At 28.9% G+C, this 19,548-nt stretch overlaps 1 protein-coding gene and 1 non-coding gene across 4 annotated transcripts; both read right to left on the reverse strand.

Moving 5' to 3' along the window:
* Positions 1-947: 947 nt before the first annotated feature.
* Positions 948-16,815, reverse strand: LOC109597918 (serine proteinase stubble). Of its 3 annotated transcripts, XM_049961602.1 has the most exons (8): positions 16,562-16,815; positions 14,173-14,244; positions 6,237-6,422; positions 4,720-4,902; positions 3,903-4,080; positions 3,551-3,764; positions 3,244-3,435; positions 948-1,695 (listed from the first exon to the last, which is right to left on the reverse strand). In XM_049961602.1, exons 1-8 carry the CDS (start codon positions 16,641-16,643, stop codon positions 1,519-1,521), a joined length of 1,284 nt encoding a protein of 427 aa, XP_049817559.1. In that variant the 5' UTR covers positions 16,644-16,815; the 3' UTR covers positions 948-1,518. The 3 variants fall into 3 exon arrangements, with proteins under 3 accessions (XP_049817559.1, XP_019869270.1, XP_019869262.1); XM_020013711.2 differs by lacking the exon at positions 4,720-4,902; XM_020013703.2 differs by lacking the exons at positions 4,720-4,902; positions 14,173-14,244; positions 16,562-16,815 and adding an exon at positions 8,337-8,742.
* Positions 2,579-2,650, reverse strand: Trnaa-ugc (transfer RNA alanine (anticodon UGC)). The gene has a single exon. It is a non-coding gene; the product is annotated as a tRNA-Ala (tRNA).
* Positions 16,816-19,548: the final 2,733 nt, after the last annotated feature.

Consider the following 19,548-nt stretch of genomic DNA (forward strand, 5'->3'; position numbering starts at 1 on the left):
CTAAATCTAAAGTATGCCATTTTAAAACATGATGGTAGCAAGGTGTTAGGGGTAATGGGTCCAATTAATCGCATTGAAGTGATTCTGGATAAAAAAAGGACAATAACATATTTCAACTCGATAGGTTACCTTTCGAAGAGAGGAATATGTCTAAAAATTTCTCTTCCAACACGATAAGGAGCCAAAACACTCTTTAAAACTGGTTAAGGAATTGTTAAAGGACAAAAAATTTAAGTTTTAGAATTACCAGCTCAATCATCTGTCTCAAACACTATAGAAAATTTATGAAAGGTGGTGAAAAAGAAGATTAGAGACAAAATTATGATGATCATTTTCAAGAGATTCAAATTTTTTAATAAAATATTATTTGATGACAAGCTAATGGAATCTATACCAAAATGAATGATATTGGATGGAATATTGAGTTTTTTATTGTTACATATTAATTAATAAAAACTTCTTAATTTCTCGTTTCAATTATGTCCACCCAAAAATTTATACTAGGTAAGTAAATGCAGTTATGGGCTCTAAGTAATCTGTATTTGGTCATATAACGCTTTATATAAAAATGTTTATTTACATGAGAAATTATCGAGTCTTAATATAGTCGCTCCACTTATAACCAATATTAAAAAGGAGAAAGGATGCCTTCTTGGAAATAACTGGTGTACATGTTATTTGTGAAATAAGAATCTGTCCTCCATTCCATGTAATAATAATCTACCCACTATGTGACAGCTTGTCTGATTTAGGAATATTTAATTTTTAAATTTTTTCCTAAACACGGTATATTGGTTTTTTCCTCTTTATTTTATTTAAAGAATTTGAAAAACAGAAGTTGTTATACTATTATACATGACAATGTTAAATTGTGTTTTATAAATAAAACTTGGTTGAATAGGAATAACACATCTTTTATTTTTTTTACAAATACATTTATGAATAACTATTATAATACAAAAACCTAAGTATCTGATACAGATTTACATCTTAGCACGCCTCACTATTCCCTGCCGAAACAACAATCACAGGGTGTTAAATACTTAAAACTAGTAATAACAAAATAAATGGTACATCACCTTAATAAAAGGATATTAATTAGGAATTCGCGCCTTATCATTAGACAACAATTTGACCCTTATTAGAAATGAGAAAGTTATGATATTGATTTTTTCGTTTCGCCCACATGTTGACGCAACAAATATGCATAAGAAAGTGTACATGTCGAACGAAATGAAAGTGAGTGAAATTTCGATAAATTACTTATTGTTATTAATAAATACATAAATTAGATTATTTTAAAATTTTTGTTTACTTTTAATTGTATAAAGCACCGTCATATTAAGGCCACTTGATCATTAGACAAAACCATTAATGTAGATCTGATTTTATACATTAATAATACATATTTTACACAGAAGTAGTGGGCAGCATCCGCTACTCCCATTGATTAACTCCCAGACTCCTAACCGACTACATTCTGACTTTCCATCACACTGGCACTTCGTTGACAGGCATCTAGGACATTACTTTGTCGATCCAAGGCACAAATTTTTGAATGTTCGTGTAGACACCGGGCAAATGTTCTCTGCCGCAGCCTATGCCCCACGAAACCAGCCCTATCAAAGTTCGTCTGCCGTCTACAGTCAGAGTGAGCGGTCCGCCGGAGTCGCCCTGGCACGAGTCTCTTCCACCCTAAAAATAGTGAATAAATAATGCTGTTTACTAGCCATAAATTTACTTTTCCTAAAGTTAATTAAAGTTACAAATTAAATGGTTACAAAATTTGTTATGTACATGTGAATACATTCTCATTAAGAAAAATATGTATTTGTTATCACTCTATTGAAATAGTTTTAAATAAAACATCTATTTAAATATTACTAATCATTTTTATTACAGAAATTATACACTTTAAAAACTACTTGTACAAGAATATCAATTTATGGAAAACTAAAAGAATAATTACAAAAAACTCTTTTGTGACATATTTTGACGACATTTTTACAACTATCATACTCATAATGTTCATTTATTAAATTCAGTATTAAATTTTAAACATGATGATCACGTCAAATTAGAATTAAAAAGAAAAAAATAATTGTTTCATTTTGCTTGAGAACTATTATGTGTAAAATTATACAAACAACAGAAATCTATGTGTTTAAGTATTAACATATTTTAGTGGAACTAACAATAACAATATAATTTTTATGTCTTTGTTTAGTGCATAGTTATTAAGCAGGAAGGTAAGTATTGTTTAACTTTAAGGTTGTATTGTATTGATATATGATAATAACTATTATTAATATAAGTGGTCTTATTAAATTAAGCTTGAATGTTTGTCTAAATTTTATTTAAAAAAAAATATGTGTTCATACATGTTTAAACATTAACTTAAATTCTTTTTATAGGATTCATAGGCGTTTTTGGAAACTTTTTTTAATCAATATTATTTGAATTTGTTGTTATACGAAAGTCCACGTATTGAGATAATATTAATAATATATAAATAATATTTAATTTGATAGGCAGCCCGGATTACACGATTATAAATACATAAAGTAAAAAAAAAAACTGGAGATACCGGGGATCGAACCCGGGGCCTTTCACATGCAAAGCGAACGCTCTACCACTGAGCTATATCCCCCACATTACAATGTGTTTTAAATGCGGGTCATATTGAAAACTGTAAATTAATTGAACTACTTATTTTTTCTTTAATTAAAAATAAACCAATTTAAAATAATTTTGTCAAAAGTTTTATTTTGTATTTAAATTAATTTTTATATATTATCGAAAAAATATTAATATGATTATTTTATACATATCTACGCCAATTAACTAATATTAATAATTTAATAATAATATTCATTTTGGTAGCGATGAAACGATAATCGTTAAAATTTATAATATCAATTTAATAACTATTACTGTCCTAATATATATAAAAAACTTGTTTAATAAATAAATAAAAGTTTTTAAACCCCTCTCATTTTTTGAGTAATTTTGATAAAGACAAATACATATTATAAACAATAATAAATAAATCAAGATGTAAGGGATGCAAGTAGAGAACCCTTATAGTATTTTTCTGAACTCGCATGTGATCGACAATAATATTTATTTAATAAAATATGATTTTAACAACTGGCTATTTTTCAAGTTTTTGTACTTTGAAACTGTTTTGTACCAAAAGTTGAATATACAAAACAGTAATCAATAATAAGTTTATCTCTTTACCTCTTTGTAGCCAGCACAGATAAATACGTCGTGTATAGTCTCTCTTCTTCCAGCTGCCCTAAACCATCTTTGGCATCTTTCATTTGGTATAACTTCCACATCAACTTCTTGCAGAACTGAAGGTACTGTCGCTTGTCCGTGTCTCGTCCTACCCCAGCCTGCTACGGTAGCTACCTTCCCTGGTAATTTGAGCTTAAACGATAAGAAAATTACACACTTTAATGAGCAACACGCCAAAACCAACATCAGAATAATTGCGACAAAATGAATGAGAATATGGTAACATTTTGAGTGGCAACAGTCTTACCGTCGGTGATGGCAGACACACGGGAATGATGTGTTGCTTAAACTTGACATTTCTATCCAATTTTACGAGTGCAACGTCGTTTTTGAAATCGGAAGGTGAATAGGAAGGATGTACTTCCTTCCTCTCCACCGTGTACTCTTCGTGAGGTAGTTTCTCGTCCTGATCCCTCACGTCCCACTCTCCTAATCTCACCCTTATATTACCGTTGGCCGTTCTAAAAATAAATTCGTTAGTTCGCTATCGTCGAAATGAAAAATCCAAACAAAGCGAGTATTTGCATTCTTCTCCAAATGAATACGCTTTAGCCCCCACTTAAAAGGGCTCATTCAAGAGAGTAAATTAAAACGCTTACGTGGCCACACAGTGAGCCGCTGTTATAATCCATCGCTCGTTCAGAAGTGCACCCCCACAGGCCAGTTTCTTGCTCAAGAATCCGGTTTTAATCAGAGCGACTTGCCATGGATGGGATCCAAATCCGGTCGAGTGGCCGCCAACTATCCGATTGCTCCTTGTATACAGTTCGCCGCAGCCTGGAAGAAAAATCGGGGATAAGTTTCAGTGATACAAAAGGGGGTGAGTGGGCAGAAACGATGTGCTGGAGGTGGGATATGGTCGATTCCTGGTAGTGTTGGCGGTGCCGGTGCGCTGGAAATGCGTTCGAGTGCAAGAGTTCAGTGTGTAGGTGAGGGAAACGGCATTAAGGAGAATAAAAATGTCGTGTTTTATAGCGAATCTTATTGACTATACATTTGGATGCAATAAAATTTATTTTTAGATTAAATGGATTTTTCTTTTTCCTGTTTTCATAAATTTATTTGAATTTTATTAAAATTTAAGAGAGAATAGAGGATGTTTTTAAAAATAAGGATACTTAAATTTATAGTCGAGTTAAAACAGGTAGAAACCCTTAACGTCTAAAGTTTTCCCATACCATAAACTACAAATTTAAGTGATCTTGTTGGTGAAAAATCTATCTAACATGCTCCCGGTTCTTTAAAAGTTCTAAGGAAAAGTATATTTAAAATAACACATAAATCTTCTACTAAAGCCCCTACGTTCTAAAATAGGTTTCTAATTAAGCGGATCCAAGTGTGTTTTAAGCTCTGGAGAGTTAAATTTTGATTGATTCTCCAGTGGTGGTAGTGGACAAATGTTAGTAAGGTTACCACTATAATTTGGTGGTTCGTGTTGTGATGTGTAGGGCTCGTCGTCCTCATGGTAATCGTCCTCGTAGTCGTGGAATGGTCTTGAGTCGTGAGGCTTGAAGTGTGGCTTGTACTGCGGACGATCAACGCTGTTCGTAACGGGAACATACGGGTCCGGAGGATAATATCCAACTAGATGATATGTGTCTGATTTGTGTTAGTTCGACAGGTTATCAATTAATGTTTATTAGTCAATATCCTGGCTATGATTTAATTAATTAGTATGCAGGTGGTGGAGTGAAGCCATTCAGACAATTTTTCTTTATTTATATAAAGTATGTAAATGGTTTTATAGAAAAATTATCCGAATTGGTTAATTACCTGTATATTCTTTTTTAGTTTCATCCTGAAAGGAATAATTATTACAAGAACACAAAAAGAATTTTTTTTGGCCCTCTGTTAGTCTATAATCAACGGCAACAATGTAAACTTTTAGGGTGAATAATAATTTATTATAATATTTATTATTTCATTAAATTTATTATTATGCACAATTATTCAGAAAAAATAATTTTAATTAATTTTAATCATTTTATAATCATATACCAATTTTTTTATTTTTACAATTAGTCGAAACTTAGCTACCCCAAATTATATATATGAAATTGTAAATAATACTGAAAATATTTATATTTTAAGTAATGACAAATTAAATATTTAATGTTCTCTATGAATTAATTTTCGTACTCTAATTCCATTAAAAATATTAATTAATACTCTAATAAAATTTTCGTAATTTTTATATTAAATATTTTTCTTTTTATTATTTGACAAATAAAATAATTCTAAATAAATTATAACATTTGATATTTAATATAGCGAATAACAATAAATAAGAAAAGGAATAATTATATATTTTTAAATTTAATGTGTGTTATCTTGAAATTCATTTCAGTGTATGAAATCACTCGTCATCGTATTAAATAACTTTCAGAATAATTTTACATAAGAAGTATAAGAGTGTAGAATCAGATATCTTTTCTACATAGACAAAAGTCTGCCATATATAATTTAGAGAAATAGTAAAATGTGAAAAAACTTAGGACCCAAATAAGTGTTTATCTGATTCTATTAAACTTCATGTCTTTGTCTGAAGCCCTTTACTAGCATTTTCTCTTTAGGGGCTTTCAGATCGGCAAAGAAAACACGATAAAAACTAAACGTGAATTGTTTCGGCCTTAGACAAAAAACAAGACCAGCATGACATGTTTGACTCTAAAGTAATGCAATTTAATTGCGTAAAAAGAAAGGAACGTAAAAACTTTTCAAGTGGATCTAATACCATTTGGTGCCTTTTTATAGCGACGTAAAAGTTAGTAAGTTAAAATTTATTTTATCAAACTTGACTAACGCTCCGCACTTCATCCTTTCAATCATTTATACTAACCAATAATTTTTCCTTGATTTTATGTTACCGGTGAATATTATATAATATATAATATAATATAAACAAGTTTTCGAATGCATTTATTTTGACTTACTAGCATTATTGAGGACACCTACGTCTGGTTGGTGCGTAGGTGTGTGAACGGTGTCCCTGTCGACGCAGCACGCCCAAATCATACCGCCCGAGCACAGATCCAAAGGGCGGCCGCCCCCTAAAACGCAGCTGATGCTCAAACCGCATTCGTACTTCACCCCCTTGTAACGGCACGACTGAGGGATCACTGAAACAACACAGAAAACAATAACAGACATTCATAAATTTACATTTTGTTTTAATAAAATCGTTAATGGTCCACTAAAGTTCAGTACTAAAATTGAAATGAAGCAAGACGAAGTAACCGTATATCAGATGCTTTGCATGTGCATTTTTAATTTACTGTCCCACTTTATGACTGCACTACCTTTACTACCGGGTAATTACTTACACGCTATAAATTTTAAAACACAATTTCATTATAAGGATAATATAAAATTTATGCGTTTTCACTGTAACAAAATTTGGATTATATTGTTCAAAATGTGGCGAATGCGCCGGGTCTTGACTTCCGACAATAAGATAATTAAAAAAGTTTTCTATTGAAAACTGGTGAGTAAAACAATTTACATAAATTAGGATGAAGGTACAGTTAACTTTATAAAAGTTTATTAATGTGTAATAGAATTTTAAGCTTTCACATAAAAATAGTTGGGAATGAAGCTTGTTTAACAATAAGTAAAACTTTACAGCGAATTAAAGTCTCAGTTTAATTGTTTTAATTAACAAAAGAATTTTTAATGTAATGAAAATGTTATATAGCACATACACAAAGTATATTTGTAACTGAAAATAATAAATTTGTTTATATTGTTTATACTATATATTAATTTAATTATTCCTTCGTATCAGTTCGTTAAAATATAAATTATCACATTATCACATTTTTAAATATAAATATTATATCAATTTTTATATAGTAAAATACATTTTTTAAAATACTATTAAACTAAATTCTAAATGAAACGAGATTATGTCTACTACTAATTAAAAGTGTATGTGTAGATTCAAAAACAAACTTTTGACTTTTTACTTATATTGTATTGTTAAATATTATAAAAAATAGATAATAATTCCTTAGCCAGTATAAATATAAACGTAATTATCAGATTTTTAGTTTTTTATTTATATAATAATCTTATTTTCAGTATTTTATTATATTCAGATGAAATTTTTTAACTAAAATACTGTTTCACATTATACAAAATGGGAGACTGAAATTTCATTTAATATCTTTAAATATCGTAGTAAGTTTTATAATAATAAACAAGATTTATTATTAATTTAATTATTAATATAAATAATAATTATTCCGTTATTAATAAATTATTTTACTTGTCTGTCAAAATAATTATTATATTATATGAATTATATAAGTTTTAGAATTTGTCCACTTGATTTGTTATGTTTGTTGATTCTCTCTAAGCATTTTTTATGCCTATCGATGAAATTTATATGTATTGATTACTTTAATTATAGTCTGTTGCTTTAAAGGTAATAGATAAATTATTTTTAAGATTTGACGTTACTTTAATATGAGAAAATTATAAAGCAATTAACTAGAGATCTTAATCTGAATGAATTTGAAAAACATTAATAATATTCTTTGTGATGTTTAATTTGCTATTTTATTTAATAGATTTTAAAAATATAATATAAATTTGTATAGTTTATGTTGTTATATAAATATAACTTACTTTATAAATAGGAATCATCCTATAACCACTATATTAGTAATATATGGTGAAATATAATATAATATTTCAATTAGTTTCCATAATTTAAATTTGATGTTTGATTGAAAATAAGAATAAATTATGCAATAATTTGAAAATTTAAGACAGTGTTAGTTAAGGAGCTCTTGATTTGACACCTAATTTTCTTTTTAATTTAACATTAATAAATTTGTATAGTATTGAATTGCTTCTACGATATCACTATTACTTTAATTTTTCCCTCCCTTTAAAGATTTCTTCAAAAATACCTCCACATTTCGTCTGTATAAAATAATATAATTAATATAAATATAGAACATTAAACATTCGTATTGATGTTGCTGTCTTCATAATAATAAAATCTCAAAGTAAATAAAACCCCGTACTTCTCCCCAACATATCCATGAGGGTGCTGTGTTCCGCATTAGCCATGCTCCCGGCCCTACGTCCCAACGTATCCAAAATCAGCAGCTCCTGCGCCTGACGTTCGTTCGGCAACGTCCGCACCCCGTCCGCGTGCAGCACCACCAGTACCATCACCACAGTCACCAACACATCACCACCTACACGTACCGCCGACATGATACCGTCTTGGCTGCCGGCGCGGATCGACTAATCGGCATGTACTACACTAAATCCACCGAATTTGCCGACGACTTTCCAACATCGGAAACCGCGGACGTCGAGCTGTAGAAATGGTCGACGGTGCTAAGACGAGTGAGTACGCAACGTGGTGTACGAAGTACTTGGATGGGGCACGCGACGCGGATGACTTACGAGTGAAAGCTGAAAGATGGGACCAAGTGCTTTTGCATCGGTTTTTAATTGTACTATAACGAGATAAGGCACGGCCATTGTTCTGTGTGAATGAGACTACCTAATGGGTCTGATGTTATCTAGATATTTAAATTGGTCAGGATGCTCGATCAAAACAAGGCACTTTTGTGTACAAATTTTACTATTTCATCATTCAAAATATCCGAAATTCACTTGTCGTTAATATAAAAACTAACGTTAAATTTAAAATATAATGAACTATTACAGAATTTGTAATCTTTTTTATATTAATTATTATTTCTTTAGAATGAACATACCATACATTCTTGAGATTTTTTATATGTTAAGACTTATCGTTTAAAAAAATCTTTCATTGGGTTAATTACATTGTTAAGATTCATTAAAATCTTTCATTTGTATAAATATGGAATAACAGTTTTCTTAAATGTGTTTTATTTTCAGATAGCCTTATAAAAGATAATTGTTTTATAATAATATGTAATTCCTCTAATAAAAAGTCAAGAATACTTAATTCTAATTCTTAGAATTAAACGAGATTTAAAGTATTTAGATTCTTCACATTACAATAATAGTAGTGATGGTAGAAATTATATTAATAATCGTATATTTAATTGTAATCTCCTCAAAATCACTAGTACCATCTAGTGAAGGTGATGATTATCAGGATATACCATCATCTCAAGAAAGCTACAACAGTACTCTTATTGAAATAGATGAATCCCATCCATGATCAAAAATGTACAAACATGAAACAAGAGATTCTCAAAATATCTTTTATTTTCTTATAAAAGATAATTGTTTTATAATATGAATTTAATTCCTCAGGTTGGAATATGAGCTGCAGTCCCCTCATTAAGCTTGGATCATCATTGCTTCGTAAGTTTATCTCTGTTTTAGAACTGCTCCAATAATTTATTTTTGGTAAAATATTTATAAAGCTTCAAATTCAATTGTAGAGATACATTTTTACATTCTTTTTGTTTGTAGATTCTTTTGTGTATTTAAATTCTTTATATTTCCTAGATTTTGTTTTTCAGTTGTTTAGATCAGTTTTTTTATGCTTAGATTTATTTAAAATTTTCATATCCTTAAAATTAATTTATTTTAAAGCATTTAGATTATTCATATTACAATAATAATAGTAGTTTGTAGTTATAAATTTGTGTATTGTCACGAAAATTACTAGATAATATGAAGGCAATGATTATCAGGATCTCTCAACATCTTAAGAAAGCTACAACAGTACTCTTATTGAAATTTATGTATTTTCTATCAATTATCAATCAATGTACAAGCATGAAACTACAGATTTGTCAAAATATGTTTTATTTTCAGGTAGTCTTATAAAAGATAATTGTTTTGTAATATGAATTCTTCTAATAAGAAGACAAACCAAAATCATTATGTTCCTCAATTTGGAACATAAACTGGTAGTCCCCTAATTAAGGTTGAGTCACCATTACTTTGTGAGTTTGTTCCCGTTTTGGAACTGTTCAACTAATTTATTTTTGATATCTGAAAAATGCTATTACCCTTCAACATAAGTATCATTATTCTTTGAATGTAGACAAAATAAAACATTTATAAACCTTCAAATTCAGGTGTAGAGACATTAGATCTTTTCATTCTTTTTGTGTATAAATGCTTATATATTGTTTTTTTAGTTGTTTAAATTATGAAATTCTTTATATCATTTCAATTCTTAAGTTCTCTTATGCTTTCAGTACATTTAAATTTTTCATATCCTTAGATATAATTCGTTTTAAAGTATTTAGATTCCACATATTTCAATAATCGTAGTAGTGGTAGTAATAAATTTATGTATTGTTATTAAATTGACTAAATGGTATCATGGCAATGATTATCATGAAAACATGAAACTACAGATTTCTCAAAAAAAATTGTTTTGAATTTCGCTAATAAGAATTTAATCCAAAGTTATTAATTGGATTATGGGCTGGTAATCCCTTCACTGAGCTAATTGTTAAGGTCTTCAAAGTATGGTTTGTTTCTATTTCAGAATTGTTCTACTAACTAATTTTTGTTACTTGCAAATTGTCATTTTGTTTTGAATCTAGGCAAAATAAAACATTAGTAAACCTTCAAGTTCAGTTATTTAGACCTTAGAATCTTTTGGTTCTTTGATTCCATAGATGCTTTTGAGTCTTACATACTGGCAAGCATCTACCTCATTGAGAAACGCTAATGATGAGTGAAACATAACGGTGCTTAACTGCAAAAGCTTATTTAATACATTATCTAAAGGAAAACACTCATTTTTGAGTCAATTGAGGCCACATTTCGTCGCCATAATCATCTGTGTGCGTAACGACAACTGAGCAAATCATATCTACGTTTGTTCGTACAACAATGGCCCATCTCGTAATAATAGTCGTAATAAAAGTTGACACACTTTGCCAACGAAAACAATGGGACGACGTGCTTTTCATATTTGTCTCTGTGTTTCCGGAAAAGTGTCAAACAATTTACCAATTCAGGTCGACCGAAAACACAATCAGACGGATTGCACGTCCGATTTGTGCAAGTCCCAAAAATTCCCGACCACAATTCACGTCAATGGCAAACCCGTATAACCCTATCATCGAAATTTCTACCGCTCAAACGGTTTCGTGTTTCATAAGACCGAAGAAAGTTGCCAACGATCCTTTTTTCGTTTGTCACACGGATGTAAAGTGACGTCTCAAAAAGGCGATCCCCATCGGTTTTACGTAACGTTCTCGGAACGTTTTGTGTCACCGGACGATTAGACAATCAGGATGACGATCCGATCGGGTGGCAATTATCGATGTCGTTCGCTCGTGGCTTTCTGCCGTTTAACTGGCGCACGAGTAAAAGTGAAAGAGGACGAATTAACCAAACAAACAACCCGTTGCTTTCACTGTAACGCACCATGGTCCGAAGCATTTTTTCCGCCTTTGTTCGATACAACAAAGGATTATTTAAATTTTGCGACTGTTCGAAATTATTGTTTCGATCCGTCGCATCACAGAAAACTGATTACCATTACCGAACGCATAAATTTGGTTGGTGAACGTACGAAATGTGTTAAGTGGCACGGCACACATTTTACATAAAAATATTTGGATTTGTGTGCAATCAAAATTAATGGCCGCGGGCAGCGAGGTGTTTTTCGAAAACACGCGTGTGAATTAACGATGAACCACGGTGCGTGTGGAAGGATGCGGCTTTAAGAGAAACTCGAGCAAACCGTATGGTCATACGTGATACATATTTTAATTGGTGTCCTCAAATTTTTCTTATTTGTCACGCTTAAATTGCGAAACAGAAACTACGTGTGTCCATCCATAAACACAATCGTTACTTTAACGTTTTTAATAAGGAATACTAATTAATTTCGTTCACTACATTTTTCAGTTGCAATATTAATAAATTAATGTTGTACAACTTTCTTCGAAGTTTGTCAACTTTATTAAAATCCTAACGGGATATAGATTATATATTATAAAGTAACAAATTATGATATATTTTGAAAATAATGCGTACGGGATGTCCTAAATTGGTTCGTCTTGAGTGTTATGAGTAATTCTAAACTAGATAAATAAGAACTAACATAAGTGTCCGCAGATGTCCAGAACATATTTTTAAATTTCCCACTGATACTGCACAATTTAAAGAAAAAAAGGTTCTCTTGTTTAAATTTTAAAGAAAGTTAAATTTCCATATAATGCAAAATAAAATAGGTGTATAATAAAATACTTTTGATTAGTTTTGATAATTAAAATAATAATACAGAAAATATTAAAATAATTAAAACATACATCTCCTTTACCATTTAAAAAGCCTTTTCATAAATGCAGAAATTTAATAATACTTTTGTCAAATATCATATATGATATTTGTAACATGTCCCAAATGAGAAATACTATTCTCCACATCTTTCATAAACGACAGTATTAAATATTGGATACTTAACATGGAAAATTACTAGTTAAAGATAATTTAAAATATCAACAATTATGTACAGTAGTAGTCATTATTATAGAAACTTTTTAAAATGTTACATATTTTAGCTATAATTGTTTTTTTAATGAAAACTGTTAAAATCATATTATTATTACTGTTAAAATTATTAATTTACTATTGTTATTTTATACAGTATTATAAAAACTACCATATTCTTATTCTATAAAATGTTATATATTTACTACATAAACGTATCGACTTTAATTTTGAAATGCATTTTTAATGATTAAATCTATGTTACTTAATTTAAAATTAACACATTGTATATCTTTTTTGTTATATAATATATATATCTTCCTTTTCTGTGACATAGACTCGACCATTTTTCAGATATACGACAAGTCTATATTCCTCTAAGCTACTTGAATTGCTGTAAAATTTGTGTGTCGAATTTGGTGGTGATCTCACATGATTTCTATAGGGTTGATGCTTGGAGATGAGGAAGGGGAATACAATACGTCGATGATCTTTTAACCAATCCATCACAATTTTGGATTTGTTTTTGGGAGTATTTTTTAAAATACATTTATTAAGAGCAACATTTTTTCAACATATGGAAGAAAATTGTTGTTTAATAGTTAAAAGGTGCTACGCCAGAAGAATCAAAGCAGGTCCATAGCATATTGAATATCCACGTTTCACTGTGTGTGTGTAGTTTGTATTTTTATTAGAAATTAGGGTTTTTCTTGTAGGTCTGAGATAAAAGGTATTCCCATCTACTAACTATCTTCTAATAATCCTTGCACTACTTTCAGCAAGTCCCATTGACTCTCAGTTGGCAATAAAATTAGATTGTTTTTTGATATTCTAATTATTCAGTTATCGATTTTTTTTTTTTTGTATTTTTTGATGTCAGAAAATTTTTTTTTTCGTAGTTACCAGTTGGCCAGCTTCTATAAATGTCTGATTAATATGGGAAACGATTGTCGTATTTAGTTATAAACTCTTAGCCATCTCTTCTTGTTTCCTTCGGACTTGATAACGCTGAATTATATTTTTTTTTTACAATTTCACTTCGACCGATGATTTAAATTTACAGAGAGCAATGAATGCCCATACAATAAAAAGTTATCCATTGGGAAATAAAAAAGTGTACTATTTTTTAAACAATGAAATTAAATTCTCTAATAAAGAACTATAAACATTATACGTATTGCCATCTACTTAGAGTAATACTCATATGTTTAATATATTAAGTTACTACTGTATATATATATGCCAAAATTTTATTATGTAATTTAGTATTTTAATGAAAACATTTTTATTAAATTTTCTAATGAAATTTCAATTTTAAAGGAAATTGTAGAAGGAATATTTTAAAACTTTCAACCCTCGATGCCCAAGTATATATTTCCAACAAGGGTAAGCTTTTTTAATAAATAAAACAGAATTTTTATTTACACCCATTTTGATACTTACAACCCAGCTCGTCGAAGAAGCGCATCCTTGGAGGAGGATAATACAATTTTTGGTCATAATCCAGATCGGAATCTGAAAAATAATTAAATAAATAAAAATGAATAGGCATAAAAGCATAAACTTTCACATATTGTTTTCCTGAAGTCAAAATTAGGTATTTTTTTTTTTAATTTGAAGCGCTTCCTTTGCAAATTGGATCATGTCCACGCATTTCCAGATTACCGAAAACAATGACAGGATACGAGCGAATAATTTAAACAATAAGTAAACCGAATCTACTGCCGTGACATTAAAAAAAAATCCGCATATATTCGACAAGAAATTGTCCCACCTGTCGCCCATTGCTTTTTACCAGGAAAGTAAAAGTTCGAAGCGGATGCAATCGGCATTTTATAACGGTTCTTATCTGAATTAACTCTCTAGAACGGAACAATCGCCGACGAACTTTTATTATTAGTTCGGACTGAACAATACGCAAAGGAAAATTAACGAGTTCGCCTTTTTATTGTTAGCCGTCGTAATTCGCGAATTAACCATGTTATCCAACCAGAATGAAAAGTAAACGTGCTTTTATAATAAGTTTTTTGTTTTCGCAAATTTTGCATTATTTTCACTTTTACAATATGCACATTCTACAGTTGCTGTTGTGCTATTTAAAAATCGAAGAAAATGTTGCATTTTATTTATAACGTTTATCAAATTTTGCGATATTTTCTACTCATTATCCTATCTTAATATTAATTTGCGAATTAATTAGTCCGAAACCGTAGAAACCATAAATTATGCGCTAATTGACTGTAATAGGTTCCAGTTTTTAATGGAAAGTCCTACTATCCAATATTCTCAATCGATAAAACAAATTTTATATTCCGTATCACCGAAATTGCGGTGTCGTGTTTCGAGTGATGACGCGAGTAAATAGGAAACGGGAAAAAGCGACGTGGTTAAACACTTGTATGTGTGATGTGTAAACTTAAGGAAAGTAAACGTCGGAGGGTTCATGGACCTTAAATTTCTTCTCGCCGACCTTCACCCAGATACGTTTAAATTCCACATGAACATTTTGTACTGACTTTGTGACTTTCTAGATATCCCTTTTATTCAATTAAATATTTTGTTAGATTTTGACAAAAAATACATTTTAAAAATCCAAGAATCAAATATAAAAATAATTATTACAACCAATATTGTAACATTATAATTTATTACAAATTACGTGATTTATTAATATTACAATTATTAAACTTTAGAACATTAATTCTATATTATTTATAACACACAAAATTTATAAATAATTGAATAAGATATTCCCTGAATTTCGTTCAATATTATTAAATTTTTAGACTCATAAAATTCTGCTTTCCTTTTATAGATAATTATAATTACTTTCCTTTCATTTTCCTTTCTTTCTTACTTTATTATCTAAGTATATTAAAGCAATATTATTTTAAATCAAGTCCTTTATAAAATAATAAACCATCTTAAATCTCTTTTTCAATTATAAATAATATTAAATCACAAAAATTTTAACTTAATAATTATATTTAATTTAACAATTGTATATTCAAAATTTCAGTTTTTCTATAGTTTAAAATATAAATTTGTTTTTCGGCATATTTATATATATTTTTAGAAGAAATGCACATTTTTTTATTCATACAATATAATAGATATTATATTCATTTCTTTATTAAAAATTATTCGTAACAAATATAGACAAATTTAGAAAAAAATTATATGGTTCATATTAACTAACTTTTTATTATCAATTAATTGCTAATTTTATTTATTAAATTTTTTGATTATCCTAAACTAGCAAAATTGTTAATAATTCGTTAGAAGAATATATTTTTATTTATTTTAATTTATATTGCTGGATACCGAATTAAATTTGATAATATGTTACAAACCTATTATAGTTAATTTAATTTATCAATTAAACGATAATGTAATCGAGATTACTATTTATTAATTTCATTAAATTGTCAATTTAAAATTACCTTCATAATAAATAAACGCATATTTAGAATAATTTATGAGGTTCATATTTATTATCAACTAAATGAAATCAATTGTTACTAATAAATTAGGTAAATTTATTTAAAATTTTCTTCTTTTGGAAAATTATGTTTATATTTATTGTAATTTATATCGCAGAAGTCTCATACATGTTTCTTATCCCACTTTAATAAAAACAATGGTGAGAAAACGTATGCATTTAATAATTGGTTGCACAATAGTTTCGTTCCCCATGGGAGAATTATTCGGCGTGAGGCCGTGAAATCTTCGAAAAGCAAGAGCAAAAAAAAAAAATAATAATAAAACACGATTCTATCAACGTCAAAACTCGAGCATTTCTCGAATCCATAAAAGCAACAGACAATAATACCTTTGATCTCGTTCTCCAAACACTCAATACACACCACAAACACGAAACACATCACAAATTGCCTGAAACAATTGAAATCCATTTTTCTCAGCCAACTAGACCGTGCCCGTTTTGTGCCGTTTTCACTTGTTTCGCGCGCCAACTCTGCTGAGACGCAAGCAACGTCGCGACGCGCTCACCGGTGATCAGTTCGTGATAATTTGGCGGCCGATTATAACGACCAAGTCCATTCATGCGACCAGCATGAATCAAACTGAGAGTAAAAACGGATGAGGCTGAGCGGCGTCGAGAGAAATTTTAAACCACGGATTTTTAGACCGGTGGCTATCTCAAAACGTGGCGCTGCCGTTTTTCATTTCGTTTCTCTAAATTGGCACAGTGGGGAAAACGACAATTTGTCTGACTGTCTAATAAAACACTAAAGTGTACCGTACATATTTCAAATTTTTTACATCACATTAATTTTTAATGTAAATAATTAAGTAATTAAGTATTTTTTTATTACTTTTAACATCTCAGTTTGACACTAATATATATATATATATATATATATATATATATATATATATATATAGATTTTTTTATTATAAATGTTTCTACAAAAGAAAAATATAGTAAATAGTGATGTTAAAATTAATAAAAATACACTTAATTATTTACATTAAAAATTCAGTCAAATTTGGATGAGAGACCACTTGCAGACGTTTTCTAAATATTAATTCAAATAATTCATTCAATAAATTTTGTTTCTACTTAAAAATTCTGATAACTAAAAATTGTTTATACACTTTATATATAAATATAATCTAAAACATGAAAATTATAAATGTATTAAGATTATTATTGTCTTAGAATTCTTGATTGTTTGGGATGTTGGTCTGAAAGTAGTAGTTAATAGTTAGTATTCACTTTCTGTATAGTTTTAATCAAAGTTTATAATTTTTATAAAATATTTTTGAGTTTTTGACGCTCGAGGACCTAACAACTTTGAAAAATCAAATCTTTTTTGTAATTTGTTATTTAAAGGTGCATTTAACAAACATTTACCATATTTTTTATTATATCCTTCTAGAAGAATCTCTTAAAATAAACTTCAGTTGGCTGAACAAAAATCATGTAGATCTTAATATCAAGAGAAAAAATTTTCCAAAAATTCGAATAATAGAATTTAGTGACAATTAAAAATTATCAAATTATCGAATTATATAAGAACAACTATCAAAATTTTACATTTTATTATGAAAGAAAGCTTTTAAACCAAATAATTAAAATTATTCTAGAGTATTAATAATATAATTATTATTTATTTAAAATTATTAATTTTTTGGAATATTGGTCTGTGAGTAATAGAAATATTGTAAGAATGTTAATAATCTAACAATTTTTATATCGATTATAAATACTTTTACATACAGACCCAAAAAAAGAAGAATACCTGGTCCATAAATTGTCAAATTAATTATTATTTTAAAATTCAAATATTAGTACTATTTGGTGTGAGTTACAAAGTAGTTAAGTGTTACGCATTTTTCTTAACAAAGTAAAGACATTACAGATTATTTAAATTAATTAAACTTTACTTTAATTGCCTAATCTGCCCAAATAAATACTACAGAAACTTGTATTTTTACACTGTGCGTCGCTCCAAAGCCGGTATATTCTAATTTAATCCTGAAGTTTCACTTTATTAGAGTCTACTCATTAAATTTTAATACATCAAGTTATGTGAACTACAACTTTCTTATTAAGAACATCGTTAATAACCCTACCTGCCATCACCAGACACCTTCAAATCCATGTACCCATTAAATTTTATACATTTTTTTTTCTTAATCAAAATCAGTTCTATAGACTAGATAATGAATTCTGCGTAATGTTAACTACAGCCAGACGAGTTACTTTCTATTTTCAAAATGTGTTATAATAAATTCATCTAAAATCTTCCATCTTTTATGTTTTTGTTTTCGTAAACTGTAACTTGAAAATAACATTACACGAAAAAGCGCATAACTTTAAAATATATTTTAATACAGCAAAATTTTATATAGAATCCGAAAATGTTGGATTTTTTATGTTAGTTAAGAGTAATTTGTTTGTAAAAACAATTATTTGTGGCAGTCAGATTTTTTAAAATGTAGAGACAAGATAGACGAACATTTTAAACCATTACATGTATGTGTAAATATCACAAAGGCAGATCAAAACTTGCTTTCTTTATCTTCTTTTACTTGATTATGTAGAATGCACTTTTACGAACTTTTTAACAACACAGGATAAACTTTTTACTTAAAAAGTACTTTTCGTATTTTTTCCTTATATTGTGCTGTAATTGAAATTAAATGAAATAATCTTATGAGGGATATAGTAATCTTAAGAAACATGTTCAGAATATTATTTACGTTCGGTTTAGCCTGTAAGCAAAGAGTTCGAAGTTCATGAATGTCGCTAATCCAGAGCTTATCGAAGCAAATAGACTTACGTTATGTCTTCTACATATAAATTTTGTTCTAATAGAAACCTGAAGGGATTATATGTCAGTAACTCTACATTTCAATGTCCTATCACCGTTTTTCCGAAACTGTCTTTATAAAGCATTAAAAATGAAAATCATCTTGTTATTATTTAAGTTTCATTATTTTTTCGGAAAAAAGAATTGATAATTATGTAAAAATTGTTAAAAAATTACTAGATTCAAAACTACTACGTAGAAATATAGATTAATTTTCTCCTAATTTAGAAGCAGAAAATGTTACTATGAAGATGCAAAGCAAAACTTGCTTTAATTTGCTCATTAAGTTTTCATCTCAACTCATTATTCAATAAATGTGTAAATAAGTCCCAATAAACTGATAGAGAAAAGAACTCACTGTCTGAATAGACTTGGACAAGATATGCTCGGAGATACTTTCTATTTCGAAAATTTATTATTATTATGCTAATCTTCAACAAAATAAATCTCAGACCCAACAAATTAAAATTTCTAACAG

This window comes from Aethina tumida, chromosome 1 (assembly GCF_024364675.1).
Source record: "Aethina tumida isolate Nest 87 chromosome 1, icAetTumi1.1, whole genome shotgun sequence".
NCBI classification, from domain to species: Eukaryota; Metazoa; Arthropoda; class Insecta; order Coleoptera; family Nitidulidae; genus Aethina; species Aethina tumida.